At 41.9% G+C, this 16,416-nt stretch overlaps 1 protein-coding gene across 1 annotated transcript in view; it reads right to left on the bottom strand.

The window, feature by feature from the left end:
- The window catches only part of GOSR1 (golgi SNAP receptor complex member 1), a gene marked incomplete at its 3' end in the record, with an annotated part of 465,216 nt that overhangs the window by 42,015 nt on the left and 406,785 nt on the right, over window positions 1-16,416 (bottom strand). The window contains 1 exon segment of the mRNA XM_044054478.1: window positions 11,883-11,965. Within this exon segment, the coding sequence (XP_043910413.1) occupies window positions 11,883-11,965 (83 nt within the window).

Consider the following 16,416-nt stretch of genomic DNA (forward strand, 5'->3'; position numbering starts at 1 on the left):
GGGAGAATTGACTGTAGTGTGACCATACGGAACTTGGACTTTTGTACATATTTGTTCAAGTTGGTTGAGATCTAAGACAGGTCTCAGGTCCCCTGTTCTTTTCGGCCCCAAAAAGAATCCTGAGCAAGTCCCTAATCCGATCTGGTCTGAGGGGACATGCTGGATGACTCCTTTTTCTAGCAGCTTTGAAACCTCTGAAGCTGCGTGATCCCTTTGACTGGGTGGAACGTCCAGGATTTTTTTGACTGGAGGGGGATCTGACGAAAAGGGGATGAGATAACCTCCGGACATTATTCATAATACCCATAGGTCCTGGGTGATGCTCTACCAGGCTTCCGGGTATAACTATACTCGACCCCCGACTGGCTCCGGAAACACAGTCAGGTATCCCATCAGGAATGACGGTAGATAGAACCGCAAAAGGAATCGCGGTCTCCCGAATTGTGGGGGGGCCCCTCTGCCGCTAGGGCGGCGTCTCCCTGAATAACCTCCCCCTCCTCTGCCTCCGGAGGGAGGCTCACCTTGTGCACTGGGAAAAAACCTCTGTGATTTTTTGAACCACATCTTCCCACCCCTCTGGGCCTTGGGGTAAGGCCTAGAGGTAAGGGAAAAAGAGACCCCTACAGCAGACAGAGGCTTTCCCTCTTGCTCGCACCTGGTGAGGGAGTCTTTCACCTTGGTTCCAAACAAAGAAGAACCATCAAAGGGGGAATCAGTGAAAGAAGACTTGAAGGACTCCGCGAAATGACAAAGGCGCATCCAGGCTTGCCTCCTAAGGATATGAATATGCAATGAGCCGCATGGAGGAGTTAACGACGAAATTGAGGGTAGACACCTGGGCGTTAACCATCTTGGCCACCGCCTCAGGAACATTACCCGCGAGAGTATCTCCTAACTCCTTGAGGAGATCTCTCTGGAGCAGAGTAAAATGGGATAGGTAGTTCAGCGATCATAAGGTAAAGGTTGCTGACGAGAGGGTACGCTTCCTGTTCCAGTCCATGGTCCTAGACTCTTTGTTAGGAGGAAGGAAGGAGGACGAAGTCTCGGCTACTTCCTTATGAGTGGCCACCACCACCACCATGGCATCCACAGGGACTCCTTAGGACAAAAACTCCTTACCTGGGGGAGCAGACAGAAATTTACTGGGTCTCCTGGGTAGGGGTTCCACAGAATCAGGGTTCTCCCACACCCTCCGACAAATTAAATCCAGGAGCTCGAAGGGTGGGGACACCCAGGAGGCAGAGGGCTGAGCACCAAAGGCTTTCAGGAAGACAGACTCCTTCTCGGTAGGGGCTTTGGACGGCCAGTCACCTCTGTTTCAATATCTCCAGGATGTCGGAGAAAGAAATATCAGAGGATGACTTGGGGGACCCCTCCGATTCCTTGAGGTCAGTATCTGAGGTGAGAGACTCATCCTGGGAGTCTATGTGCATCCTCTTGCACGTTTTCTTTCTCGGCTGCTCCTCAGGCAAGAGCTCTGAGGGACCCTCAGAAACTTGGGGACCACTCCTGGGGGTATCCCTAGGCCTTGGGGCTCCACTGTCTACAGATAGGAGGTGATCAGAGGCTCTCACCGGAGTGGTAGGGGACAGAATGACCAACCCGCATGATGTGGCTGAAAATCTGGCCAGCACACTCCGCATGGCCTCAAAGGCTGCCCCGAGTCAGAGGACCGGCCAGCCTCCGAGATCATGACAGGAGTCGGGGTTCCACGAGCCGAGGCACAGAGCGGGAGGCTAGGAACTGAAAGGTGTCCCCCTCTGGCCCAACTGAAGAATCCAGAGTCCCGAACCCCGTGGACGGCGCCGACGGGGTCGGAGCTGATGTCGGCACCGATGAGCCCAGAGGGGGCCATCGGAACCGACCTAGGAACATCACGTGGAGCGGAGCATTCCAGCTCCGAAGACAGAGATGCGCTCGGAGGAGGAATAATCAAAGAAGGTGCCGGGACGGGCTCTGGAGCTGACTGGGACGGAGCGGAGAACAATTTAGCCAAAACCGGTGATTTAAGGAGCCTCTGCACCACCCTATCGACATCCACATCTGAAAGTGTCCTGGAAGATTTGGAGGACAGGGAGGGAAGATCTGGATCTCCTCTCAGGTGACACTGGTCTAGTACTGGGCGATCGGCTCCGAAGAGGTTCCAATGTAATTGGAGCAGACGCCGGTTCCATTAACACCGACACTTCCTGCGGCTCCGAGGACAGTGGAGCCGTGGAGGTCGAAGCCAGTTTCATAACTTTCTCCGGTGGCTCCGAGGAGACTGATGAAGGTGGAGATCTCTTTTTAGATTTTGATTCTGAACTGGAAGCAGGATCCATGGCCTCTTCGAATGAGGGTTTTAAGAGTCCCTTCAGGATTAATTTATTCTTTCTTTCTTGGAGCACCCTGGGACTAAAAGCATGGCAGAAGCTACAGGACTCCTACAGGTGGATTGCTCCCAGACAATAAACACATACTGAATGTCCACCGGTGATGGACATCTTGTAACCACACTTAGAGCACTTTTTAAAACCCAAATATTTGTGCTCCTTGGAATCTTTGGACATCTTGAAATAATCACCGATAATCAGAAACAACAAGCAAGTCACTACCTTACTGGAAAGCAACTTTAGGCACACAAAGACACCACTAAGCACGGGAACTACTTTTTTCAACAAACAGCAGCACACAGAATCCTCAGGGGGAACACACTCTAAGGCAACTAGGGCTAAAATCACCAACTAAAACGATTTTAGACCAAGCTCACAGACAAAACAAGAAAGACAGACACTAAAACCTCTAATTCAAACGGTTTTGTACAGCAAAAACTAACACGGGGATGAGAAAGTAGACTGACTAGGTCCTCTAACTGAAACGGGCCTAGCCCGTTGGAACAGCTAGTGGGACACCAAAACAATCACACTACAAATAATACCCAAACACTAAATAGAAATAGCTATTAAAATAGCTTTTGTTTGGAATAAATTCTCTCAAGAATAATAAAAAAAAGGTACTTAGCCACAGTCAAGAGCGAGACCATGTCCAAGCTACACGAGCGGCAAACGAGATCTGGGGATACAGAGCAGTGCAGCATGGGATACCTTCTTAGCCCAGCCAACAGAAGACTTAGAGCTAGAAAAGTTTGGCCGAGTCGGAGCAGATATTTGGCTCTGAACCCACGGGTAAGAATGTAGGCGAGATTGGACTACATAACATGCACGGTTTCAATGAGCTCCAGAGCAAACGCAGGCAGTATGCAACACGTGACAAAGAACAGGCCTAAGCACATGGCAGCTACAGGGTTTCCAAAGAATCTATGAGGTTTTCTATCAAGTTCCAGATAAAGTGCAAGCTCAACCACAAGCCCAGTGCAACATAAACATTAGTCAGCAAAACCCAAATCTAGCTTTACTGTTAACCATCATAGTTGTGGCGCAAATCATGAGTCTAAAAGAGAGAAGTGTTTAGCATTTGGTCAGCAATGTCACAAGTGTAAAAAAATGGAACCATTTTCAAAAGTTTTGCAAACCAAGTAAGCCTCACACAGTTGTAAATAAAGGTCACACAAAAAAGCAAGTTGATCAAGTAGAGCCAAAACCATCAGCTTTCTATGTAGATGTTGCATCAGTGCTTGGAGAAAGAGTTAATGCATTAAACTTACTAACAAAGTGAAGTGTTTGTACAGTCTGAATTAATGGAAAATCCACAGAGCTCAAAGTGGACACTGGGTCAAAGTGTAATGTTATTGCAGCAGACACATTTGCAAGCGTGAGAATTAATGAACAACTCCGTGTAACCAGCACTGACAGACTTGTTGCTTATGAAGGTGACAAAATTCATACTGAAGGTTCAGTGATACTTTCATATTATCTGGCTGAGAACTGTTGCAACTTGTTATTCTATGTAGTCCGATGACCAGTGCAATCTTTATTGGGTCTCAAAGATAGTTTAAGAATGAATCTTTCTTTTGCTAATAAAAGTTCATCATGTGTGTGCAGTTGCAAGTTCCAATTTTTCAGAAGCCATTTTCTCAGAGTATGCTGTTTTCGATGACAAATTGGACAAACTTCCAGTTGTGGTATTCCATGAAGTTAGACCCAGAGATAACTCCAGTAGTCAGATCAGCAAGAAGAGTTCCAACAGCTATGCAAGATAAAGTTCAGTTACATAAAATTGTTCAGTCACAGAACCAACTGAATGGGTGTCATCCATGGTAGCCGCTCATAAGAAAGGCTCAGATGAAATCAGAATATGCATTGATCCAACAGATTTGAACAAAGCATTAAAAAGACCATATCATCCAATGCGCACAGTTGAAGTTGCAGCTCTAATACTGAATGCCAATGTATTTTCTGTTTTGGATGCAGTGTGTTCATTTTGGCAAGTGATGCATGATCACAAATCCTCATTTCTAACTGCTTTTGGTACTCTGTTTGGCAGATACAGATTCCTAAGGATGCCATATGGAATAAATTCTGCAAGTGACGTTTTCTAGTGTTCAATGGAACACATTTTTTCAGGTTATCATTGTGCCATAACAGTAGATCTATTAGTTGGAGGCAATGGTGAGGCAGAGCATGACAGAAACCTCAAGAAAGTTCTAGACAGAGCACATGAATTAAACTTAAAGCTCAACCCTCTAAAGTGCAGATTTAGACTTCCAGAAGTTACGTACATAGGACATTTGTTTACAAGTGCAGGCTTGAGCCATGATCCAATCAAGCAAGCAGCTATTCTACAGATGTCAGCACAAGACAATGTACAAGGTTTACATCTTTTTCTGGGCATGGTCAGCTATTTAGGAAATTTTGTACCAGATTTCAGTGAGTTGACAGCACCTTTAAGAGAGCCAACACACAAAAATGTTACATGGTCATTGTTGGACCATCATCAGAAGGCATTTCATGACCTTAAGCTGAGAATTGCCACCCCATCTACATTAAGATACTGGTGTGACTAAACCAGCTCTTTCCTGTGATGCTTCAAAATTTGGTCTTGGAGTAGTTATTCTTCAAAAGGGCAGACCAGTAGCCTATGCATCTAGGACACTAACTAAAACGGAGATGCAGTATGCTCAAATTGAGAAAGAGCTTTTGGCAATAGTATCTGCATGTTCCAAGTTTCACAATTGTATTTATGGCCAAGCTATCAGGATTGAAACTGATCATCAACCTCTAGTTACTATTCTAAAGAAACCTATGCATTCTGCTCCAGAAAGATTACAAAGAATGATGCTCAAATTGCAAAGGTACAATTTCAAAATGGTCTACACAAAAGGCAAACTGATCTATCTGGCTGATACCTTATCTACATCACCTGGAAGTACAACAGAACAGCTTGATGCTGAGACTTTTGACTTTGATGTGATGTCAGTGCATAACTTTTCCACCACTAGACTTGATGAGTTAAGAGATCACGCCAAGACTGATCCAATTTCACAAAAGCTAAATCACTACATTAATTCTGGATGGCCGTCAAAGCAATCTAGTGCACTACCTGAGGTGCAAGCGTATTTTCCTTACAGAGATGAATTGTTGATGGAAGAGGAAGATGGCATTATTTTCAAAGGTCCTAAAATTGTTCTTCCTGCTTTCTTACAACATGAATATATTCAGATTTTGCATCATGGTCACCCAAGTTTATCATCTACTAAGAGAACAGCAAGAGAATTAGTATTTTGGCCTCCATTATCAAAATAAATTGATAAAATTCTTTCTTCCTGTTCAGTACGGAATAGTACTAAGCCGCATTTGCAAAGAGAACCACTTCAGCCAAGTCCAATTCCTGAACTACCTTGATCTACAGTAGCAACTGATATCATTTGAGTAGAACAATCAACATGACTTGGTTTTGGTAGACTCTTATTCAAATTGGTTTGAGACTGATCTGCTACCAAACTTAACCTCAACTGCTATTACTAAGTTGAATGGCATTTCTCAGTTCATGGTAGTCCACACAAACTTTTTCCTGACAATGGTACTCAATTCACTAGCCAGTTTAAGAAATTTGCAAAAGAATGGGACTTTGTACATGTCACTTGTAGTCCCGAGTATCCTCAATCCAATGGTCTAGCTGAACGTGCAGGGCAGAGTACAAAGCAATTACTTGAGAAGTCAAAGCATGGCAATACTGATGCATTCTTGAATTTGCTTAATCTTAATGTTAATCTTAATATTGCTTAATGTTTGTGGTATGGTTTATAACAAACTGAAGAGGTTTCAGGGACCAAAGATGATTCAGAGAGTTGAGTGCCTTGATCAGAGTAAGCATCTCCCTTTTATTTATGTGATTTTTATCTGACCTTGATGGCCCATAAACCTTGCAGTTTTATACTTTCTTAAACTAATCCCCAAGCAAAGTCTGGGGTCCCTGTGGTGACTGACAGTTTTGGAATAGAGACAGACAGAGATGGGGAAAACCGGATTCAAGGACATTTGTTGTCTCCACCAAGTGATTTCTCTTCTGACCAATCTCAGCACTAGGATTTGAAAAGAAAGTATAATGATGCTGGGACAAAAGACTTCAGATACCATTGTACGTTTCTCATGTGGAGTCTTGTCAGCATATCATGTGAATCATAGATGCTATTAGATCCAAAGTTCTGAGGTATTCCTTCGCAATGACTAAAGCCAAAGTGTAAAACCTTAGATGTAGATCTATTTTTTTTTCTGTGGAAAGCTCTTTCAACTGAGGTGCCTAGCTGACACCTCAGGAACACAATCTTGTATGAAGAATAAAAAGAAAACATTTCTGAATGTTCTCTTGAAATCCCAGTTTGTGAAAGAGCTCTTATCCAAAGGAGAGATTCGTGAAGACTCTGCAAAAATAAGCCAGAGAGTTGAGTGCCTTGATCAGAGTAAGCATCTCCCTTTTATTTATGTGACTTTTATCTGATCTTGATGGCCAATAAACCTTGCAGTTTTATACTTTCTTAAACTGATCCCCAAGCAAAGTCTGGGGTCCCTGTGGTGACTGACAGTTTTGGAATAGAGAGACAGAGAGATGGGGAAAACCGGATTCAAGCACATTTGTTGTCTCCACCAAGTGATTTCTCTTCTGACCAATCTCAGCACTAGGATTTGAAAAGAAAGTATAATGATGCTGGGACAAAAGACTTCACATGTGGAGTCTTGTCAGCATATCATGTGAATCATAGATGCTATTAGATCCAAAGTTCTGAGGTATTCCTTCACAATGACTGAAGCCAAAGTGTAAAACCTTAGATGTAGATCTATTTTTTTTTTTTCTGTGGAAAGCTCTTTCAACCGAGGTGCCTAGCTGACACCTCAGGAGCACAATCTTGTATGAAGAATAAAAAGAAAACATTTCTGAATGTTCTCTTGAAATCCCAGTTTGTGAAAGAGCTCTTATCCAAAGGAGAGATTCCTGAAGACTCTGCAAACATAAGCAAGTCATCTGAATATAGAAAATGTTGATACCTGCAAACTACAATGAAGTATAACTGCAGCTAGACATTTTGTCATAGTCCAAGGAGTAAGTATACAACTGATATTGTGATCAAGAATCACAAAACCTTATGAAACACCAAAAGTCTGGATGAATAGGGATGCAATGATAAGCATCTTTGAAATCTAGTGTTACCAGGAAAATTGACCGAGGAAGAAGAGGTAACCGGTTGTGAAGTGACAAGTTTTGAATATAGGCACCATCAGAAACCAGTGTAGGAGAGAGAAATCTGGAGCTGGCCCTCAACCATTTTCTTTCCTTGGAACTAAACATATCCCTAAATAAAAACCTTTCCCCACTGGGGAAGGAGGGACTGCTTTTTATCATTCCCTTGCACAGCATGTGACGAAAGACAGGTGGAGATGAGAGAGTACTGTGTGCTAGATGAGGGATTACCCCATGGAAAGGAGGAATTTTCTCCCACTGCCATATGTAACCTTGACAAACAATCTTCAGAACCCATTTGTCTAAAACTATCTGCTGCTGAAGAGAAAAGTGGAGGTTCAGACTTTCTCGAAGGAAAATGGGGCTGGGGGGAGGGGGGACACCCTGTCCCTTAAGAAGTAATTCTGAATTGTTGGGATGTCCTTGGTTAAGGGAGGTTTGAGAGTTCTTTTTGGAACCCCCTTGCTGCTACTTCTTACATATCTGCATTTGGTTAAGACCATTTATTGTGGAGGGGGTTCGCCAAAATTGGATGAGGGGTTAGAGAATCCCTACAAAAATTTGAAAAGGGTTGTCTAAAAATTCGTAGAAATACCTTGCATCAAACTGACCCTTTCATCAGACATTTTGTTCACCTCTGCTGCAGAGAAGCTAGATACTAAATTTCTATCAAAGAATTTAAAATGTCCTTTTTATCATATGGGAGGTTTTGAGAACAAAGCCAGGCAATCCTCCTCAAAACAGTACCAGTGGCCATAGACCTGGAAGAAGTATCAGCAGAGTCATATATACACACTGAAAACAAATCACTAGTGACTAATCACTAGTGACTTGTACCACAGAACTAACTAAATTATTTAAAGCAGATTTTTCCTCAAAAGAAACTGCAGACAAAACATTCCTCATACTTTTACAATTAGGTCAAAACAAACTAACATACAAGCCTGACTATTCAAAATTCTGAAAATCAAAGTTGCAGATGCACACATTTTTCCCTCACTTATCATTAATCTTCAAGTCCTTATCAGAAAGAGTAGGACTGCCTTCTGTGGAAGGTTGGGCGCCGGGCTGGCAACTCGACACCGTAAAACTCCACTGCCAATCATGAGCGGACAGTGATCCGCTGTGGCGACCCCTAACCGGGAAAAGGCTGAAAGAAGAAGAATTAAGTACAGCCAAGGCTACTGGGTCAGGTTTGGGAAGAGTGTATAAAAACTTAAGACTGCAGAACTTTATACAATTTATTTTTAAGGGTAACTATCAGGAAAATTGCAGGTAGTAACACATACATCCTAGAAACCTAACAGAAAAGGATGAATGGGTTAAGGCTCTGGAAATTCCTTCTGTAACAGTCCATGTTATTTTCCTGAGGGACTATGAAACCTCAATGCAATCCCAATGAAAACATTAGCACATTCTGAAACAGTCTCAGAGAAAACAGAAACCCCAGGGAGATTTAGAAACTGAGCTCTCCTCAGTCTGAATCAGAAATATGAGGAGAAAAACCTATATCTGTACCTTCATCTTCCTGTCCAGATTATGAATCTTGAATCTCTTCAGGAAAAGTAACCCAGTATCCCTCTTGTCAAAAACTACTTTATAAAAAGGATCAATAGCCTGAATTAACACTTAAGCTAGACCCAGTAAGCTATTCTAGTCTAAAGAAATATGAGTAGATGACACGTGTTTAGCTTTCGGTTTCTTTTTGACAGGAAACATGGGGTCAAAGTGTTAGTAATGGCAGCAGCAGCTTTCCCAAGGATTGGCACAACATTCTGCCAAAACAAGGAACTCTTCCCCCGTTCCCTCCTCCAGGACCAACCAGCCAGGCTCTCCCTTACTCACCAAGGGAATCCCAACACCTGCTGAGGACATGGCTAATCCCCTGGCCATAGAGGCTGCAGGTGCTACACTAGAGGGATCTGGGGGTACAAGATGAGCAATCTGAAGTACAACGAATGGCCACAGCAGTGTCATCCACCTGTGGCTGGGGCAAATTGCTAGTCTGCTGTGGTGGCAAAGGTTGCTTGCTTAAATTTATTTATTTTTTTGTGGATTTAAGGAGGACCAAACCTGGGACTGACAGATTGTTCTACAGTCGAGCAAAAAATGGTGCCTTCTTCCTGGGAAAAGCAAGCAGCAAAGGCCGGTAAAACCCAAGTCTTTAAAAGTCACTTTTTCACATAAAAACACAGTAAAAGGCACTTTAAAACACTTTACTAGACCCAAAAAGTAAAATAAACACAATTTCTCCACAGAAAAATAGGGTTTCTAATAATTTTAAACTGAAAGGAAAAAAGATGGTCTTATTTAAAAGTACAATACAGTCTTGTGACACAGTGCATTAAAACAAACTCCTTGCTTTAAAATAACTTTCCTACACAGGAAAGCATAAACATTTTTTTTTAATGGAACAGCAGACTCCTTTATCTGGTCTCACTGAGACTGGACCTTAGGCTGGATAAACAAATAGCTGGTTAATTAGAAAAAGCATACAGAATAGCATTTATAGGTTATAAATCAGTAAAAACAACATGAGTTGTGCTAGTATGCATTTTTTCTAATGAATATGAAGTCAGACTCAGATGTCTGTCATTATTTGGCCTAGAGGAGGTTAAGTGTTGTTTTTCTCTGTCTTTTACTTAGGGCTACGGCAGAAATTTGATGGTCGGATGAGAGGGAGTCTACTGAAGCTTTTTTTCCCTTAAAGGGAGCTTATCAGACCAGCAAAGTAGCACCACAAGCAGACTTGTCAATCATCAAAACTCAGTGAAGCATACTTCTTTGGCAGAAAAATGCTCTGATGGGATTTGCACTAAAACCTTTTTAGTCAGCTCAGCTCAAGCTGACTGATGATTTGGGCATGTGAAAGATGCATAAAAGCCTTGGAAGCTGATAGCCGTTATATTCTACGCAGAACATAACTCATACAACTAAGGCTACTGCAGTAGTAATCATCACAATGAATATCAGATTTTGTAGTTCACTATTTATTTTCCCCTGAAGATGGCAAAGAACACTTTTGGTGAAAATACCCTAAGAAAGGCAAATTATGAAGGATTTGTGGATGACAGCCTTAAGCTAAATCATGCCATGCAATCTGAAGGCACAGGAACAATGAACAATATGATGCTTGACTGTGTAGCATAAGGAATGATTCCAAAGATGCAAAGGTCATCCTTCCACTGTAAAGAACAGTGAAGGGGCTGTATCTAGAGTACTAGTGGCCATGCAAACAGGAAGTAGTAAGACTGGTAAGAAAGCAAATACCACAGTTAAAGCAATAAACGATAAAAAAAAAAAAAAAAAATGGCATTATCAAAGACTTAGTAAGATGGCAAAATATACATCAGAAGGGTGATATGGATGCAGTGAATTTTCTGAGAGTACCTGGGTGTGGTCGAGTTGGAAAGGAAGGAGAGATGGGCAGCAGATGGGAGGGTGAATAGTTAAGGCATACACGAGCAAATGCTAATTCACAAGGAAGGCAAAAGGGCTCTTATGTATACTTGACAAATAATCTATGTAAGTCATTAGATGGTTTTAAATCCGTTTAGAAATGAACTAAGGAAACATGGGACAAGGTTAGGTAATGGGCACATTACCCAGCAACAAGTCTTTTACCACTATCTTAGTATGTAAATGATCTCATTTAACTTTAGAACTTTAACTTTAGAAGACCAGACTATACCAAGCTTAGATTTTTTTTATGCTCTATAAATATGTTAATCTCGTTACATTTATCATAGTACCAACAAAAAATATATCACCAATAATCTGCTGGCTTCTAGATGAATCTAGCTGAATACACAAACTCTCAGACTCCTATTACCCAGCCACTTCAGTTAAAGTTCAACCATCAATTTCTCCTAAATCCAGTCCTAACTAGGCTAAGTCCCCACCACCACACCCAAAGTTACCAGCATTCAAGATAATGACACACATTTTCCTGTTACTACAAATCTCTAAAATAAAGCAAAGCTGGTGCACTCAGGGTCTCACTGCCATCAACACCATCACAGATTTCAGTTTCCCACAAGATATAGCAAACAAGTGTGGTTCCAATACCAAATCACCTCAATGATGACATGATCATCTAAGCAACTGATTAGTTAAGCTGCTAAGGTATTCAATAAATTAATTTCAGTAAAGGTGAGATATAAACTAAATTTAACTCAGAACTACTTCAGTTAAGACCATTTAATCCACAAAACTTAAACAGGAAGCTGCCTCAGGAAATATCAGCTGTCGTCTTTTGGAAAGGATACTTGCTAAGGTGTTCATTTTACTCTGTATTGTCTTCAACAGCCCTCGCTGTGACATTATATTTTCTTTCGTTGCCATGGCAATGCTGGAAAGGAAGGGAAGAGAAAGGCTGATTACGTTTTTGGTACTAAATAAACTGATGCAAATACCTCACACAAATATGGTCTTCAACAATGACAGCACAATTCTACTATAAGCAATCTCTATTTTAATGGCAAAAATGATACTCTGAAAGCTTAACTAAATCATGTTTTAGTGGGTAAAGGTTTAGATAAACATCAGTGAAGGTCAACCTGCTGTGCAGCAGATGAACATCCGCCAGTTATATTCATATCCCAGATTAAGGCTCAGATCACCACAGGACCAAACGAGGAGCAAAAATGTGCTCTAATGACTGGTTTCTTTCCCGGAGACTGGTGAATGCACTAAATTAAAAAGAGGTAATTTCAACAATTTTCCAGCACATCTCCCCCACAGCTAGTGCTACAGCAACAATACTAGAAAGGCAGAATTGAGCAAGTTTTATTACCTGTAACAGCAAATGTTAAAATTTCACACAGCTCAATGGCATATGGGTACCTGTGCCTGCACACACCCACACTGGCAGCCTTCCAGATCTCAGAATCCCCTCCTGTGACTCCCTTTCATTGGGGATTGCCTAAGCCCCTCCCATCAGGGGAAGCCTAACTCCCATCAAAGTTAGCTGTCCAGGCTTTTAGTGCTAAGTAGGAAGAACTTAGAAAGACCTGAATCAAGAATTTTCTAAAATCAAACAACCAAATCACAGCCAACACACACCAACATAAACCAAAAACATAACATGGTTGGTATACAATTGAACTATATACAAAATAAGGGGAATGGTGGGTGGGTGCTGCCACTGAGGCAAGTGAAATTATGATTCCAAGTACACAGGGCTTGTACAACTGTACTATATAGTTTGCACTGCTTCAGTGACATGCGAGTAGAATCCCAAAGCCTGCTCTACCTGGGAGGAGGAAGGACAAGTACCCAGAAACCCCCGGAAAATTGATCACACAAAGCCTGCTCTAGAACTTAAGAATCCAGTTTATAGTGCTTTGTAAAGGTATAAACAGCAGACCAGATTGCTGCCTCTAGAATGCTTACAGAAACCATGCCTTTCTAATATGCCACAGGAGAGGATAAGGCCCAGATGCACCATGCCTTCACCTTGCCTGGAATAGATTTACCATGGTGGGGGAAAAAAAAAAACAGCAGCACAGGACAACTAACTAGCAATCATTGGTTTACAGACAAGATGACCCTTCGCAGCCTCAGAATAGGAAATAAACCATTCAGCTGTACACATCCAACGTATGCAGAAGCTTCTCTCCCATGATTTTAGGCTCCAGAAAGCAAAATGGGAGATTGATGGTTTGATTCCAAGTAAATTCAGAAACTACTTCTGAAAGCTGGATTAGCACAGAGCAACACCATCCTTACGAAAAATTAAGATAAGGCTGTCCCCAGTATGACAGCTTGCAACTCAGAGACTTGCCTTGCAGACGTCAGAATAAGCAAAACAGTTTTCCAAGTGATGAACCTCAAATCAGCCTGAAAAACAGGTTCAAAAGAAGGTAAGGTGAATTTTTCAAGAACCAAGTTGAAATCCCAAGGAAGAGGGATTTGCTTTTGAGGGGGAGGGTCTCAAGTGCAACACTCCTTCCACAAACTGTTTAACCACAGGAGGGATATTCATGGGCAGACAAGTAGAAATGGCTGCAAGATGCCTATGATCAGCCATTGTTGAGAAGCTTACACAAATATTTCAAAACCAGAGGGGTAGACATAGTTTGTCCTCTATCAGGCACCACCTAGAAAACCTCTTCCACTTGTACACTAATATTTTCTAGTCACATGTCTTCTTGTTTCCTTCAATACATGAAACAAGTGCCCAGAATGTATCAAGACAGAATTATTCAGGCTGTCAGTAACAATCATTCTACACTGGAGTGCACCAGTTGCTGCTGACTTTGTCAGCAGGTCCAGATTGTGAGGAAGCTTGCAGTAATTGCCCTTGGCCAATTCCATTAAAAAGGAGAACCAACTGTGCCTGGGTCAAGAGGTAGTCACCACAATGACCTTTGGCAATACTTTCTGGATCTTCAGAAGTACTTTGGGCATCTGTGAAGAAATGCATAAAGGAACATTCCCATCCAAGGGAATGAGAATGGTTGCTTTCAAAGCATGGCTGCAAGGATGTCTCAAACAGAATTTTTAAAACTATCTGTTAAGAAAGGTGACAAGCAGGACTATTTGAAGGGTTCCCAACATCTGGACCAACTGCGGCAAGACCTCAGTCCTGAGTTTCCATTCATGGCTATATCTGGGATCAGCTTAGTCTGCCTGCCACTACATTTTCCTCTGGCAGGATTACAGGGATTGAAGCATCACAGAATGCTATAAGGCTAGCTCTCATGCCATCACTGCCAACCAGCAAAGAGGGTATGACCTTGTACTTCCTTGTTTGTTCAGGTACCAAATGACTATGGTGTTGTCCATGACTAATAAAAGGGTACCCGGAAAATATAAGTGAAGAAGAATGTTTAAGATCTGAATTGAAGATCTGAATTAAAGATAACATTTATTTGCATTCATGTGTTTAATAGTGACCAAAGGACCCCATTCACTTTGCACTTTAACTCCCTACACACTGCTCCTTGTGCAAAATCAGATAAGTCTGCCCAAACTGACTGAACTGGGGTCTGGAGGGAGAAAAGTAAGTCTGGACTGAAAGAAATCTGATCCCTCCACTACTATAAAACTCTCATTTCAAAAACTCCAGAACAGGTGTCTGGAACTCTAAGGAATGCAGGTGCTGGGTCCAACAATTGTATACAAGTACACTGAATCTTTCTCGTGTGGAATCTGGCCAGTGGTGTCAGGAGGATCACTGACACCATGAAGCCTAGAATTTTGAGAAACTCTTGCACAGGCAGCTTCTAGAAGAAAGAAATCTCTTCAAATGTTCTGAAAAGCAAGGACTTTTGTCTTCTGGTGGAAAACCTAGACTTTTTTCTGTGTCTATCATATAACCACGGAAGACCATTATTTGTGACAGTGTGACATAGGACTTTTGTGGGTTCAACTTGAAGTTGAAAGCAACTGGAATGTGACTATTAGCATCCTCATGATGTGCAGTCACCATGGAACAGTGGTCCAAGAAGGGGTAGACCATTTGCAAGGTAAGCATTTTCAATATGGGTACTTTCCAAAAGGTATTTAGGTATAAAAATCTAATACTGGACTCCACTATAGCTCCTTTTTGGGGACCGAAAAGATTCTGTAGTAAAATCCTTTCCCTTTTTGTGGTGCAGGAAGTGGTTCTATAACCACTACTTGCAACTCGTGTATAGTACCAGACAGAACAAATATGCCTTGTCTGGCAGGTGCAGGGGATTTTCCTTAAGGGTGGAGGATTTACTATCCACTGCTATAAGTATCACACTAAAACATTCTCAGTATCCACTTATCTGAGACTATGTGGCTAGGCTGCTGGGTTGAGCAAAAGCCTGGAGAAAGAGGAAAGAGGTGCAGGGACAGGATGGCCTGAGTACTGGCATAGTCGCTCTTTAGCAGGGGAATGATGTTTTTGGGGAAAGGAAACCCTTTTATTTGCTATGGAAGCATCATCTCTCTGCCATTTACTCTTGGTAACTTGACTCATTAGGCTAGGATTTTTGATTGTTCGGCCCTTCGAAAATGATCACCTTGTTAACGAAGAACCTGGGAATATGAAACATTCTAGATGCCCCATGCAACAATTTACCTCTATCATCCCACTGTTTGGGAATCTGGGTAGCAGCAGGACCAAACACATAATCAGAACATAAATGAGCATTCAAAATCTTTTTTTTTTTTTAATTCTCAGAAAAATTCTGGTTATACAACCAAGCAAACCTTCTCAATACAGCAGAAGTAGCTGCATTTCTAGAAATAGTGTTGCACCTTCCAAAACACTCCTCAGAGCATGTTTCTAAGTCTGAGTCACATTAGAAAATCTCACCCTTAAGACTTCTGTTGAGCAGGCAAAGATACAGCAAAGTCATCTAAACTTTAAGCATGCTGCAAAAAAAAAAAAAAAAATTCCATAAGAAGCCCCAATAATTTAAAACACTAAAGTACTAGACTAAGTAAGCTTTTCTTCCATGAGATTCTAAGCACCTGCCAATTTTATCAGGCGGTGTAGAGTTAGAAGAAGCCAAGGTTCTCTTCTTCGAGTCATCAGCTAGAGAAACTACAGCTGGGTCAGACAGCTGCAAGATCAGAGCACACCTTGTATTTTCTCATCCCTTTCTTAGGAACTGGTTTAGTAGGCAAAGGATTATACATACAGTTTTACAGACATCTTTTAAGACTAGTAACAGAACGGGTAAGACTCTCATCCTCAATAAGATCATTAACTCTGCCAGTCTCTGGCATAACTCCAGACTTCTTCCAGTCAAATAAATCTCTAAATCTAGCCAGCATCTGTGAACATGAGAATACTCATATGGGTTTTTGAACATTCTCACC

This window comes from Protopterus annectens, chromosome 13.part0 (assembly GCF_019279795.1).
Source record: "Protopterus annectens isolate FY-2018-M chromosome 13.part0, PAN1.0, whole genome shotgun sequence".
Classification (NCBI taxonomy): Eukaryota; Metazoa; Chordata; order Ceratodontiformes; family Protopteridae; genus Protopterus; species Protopterus annectens.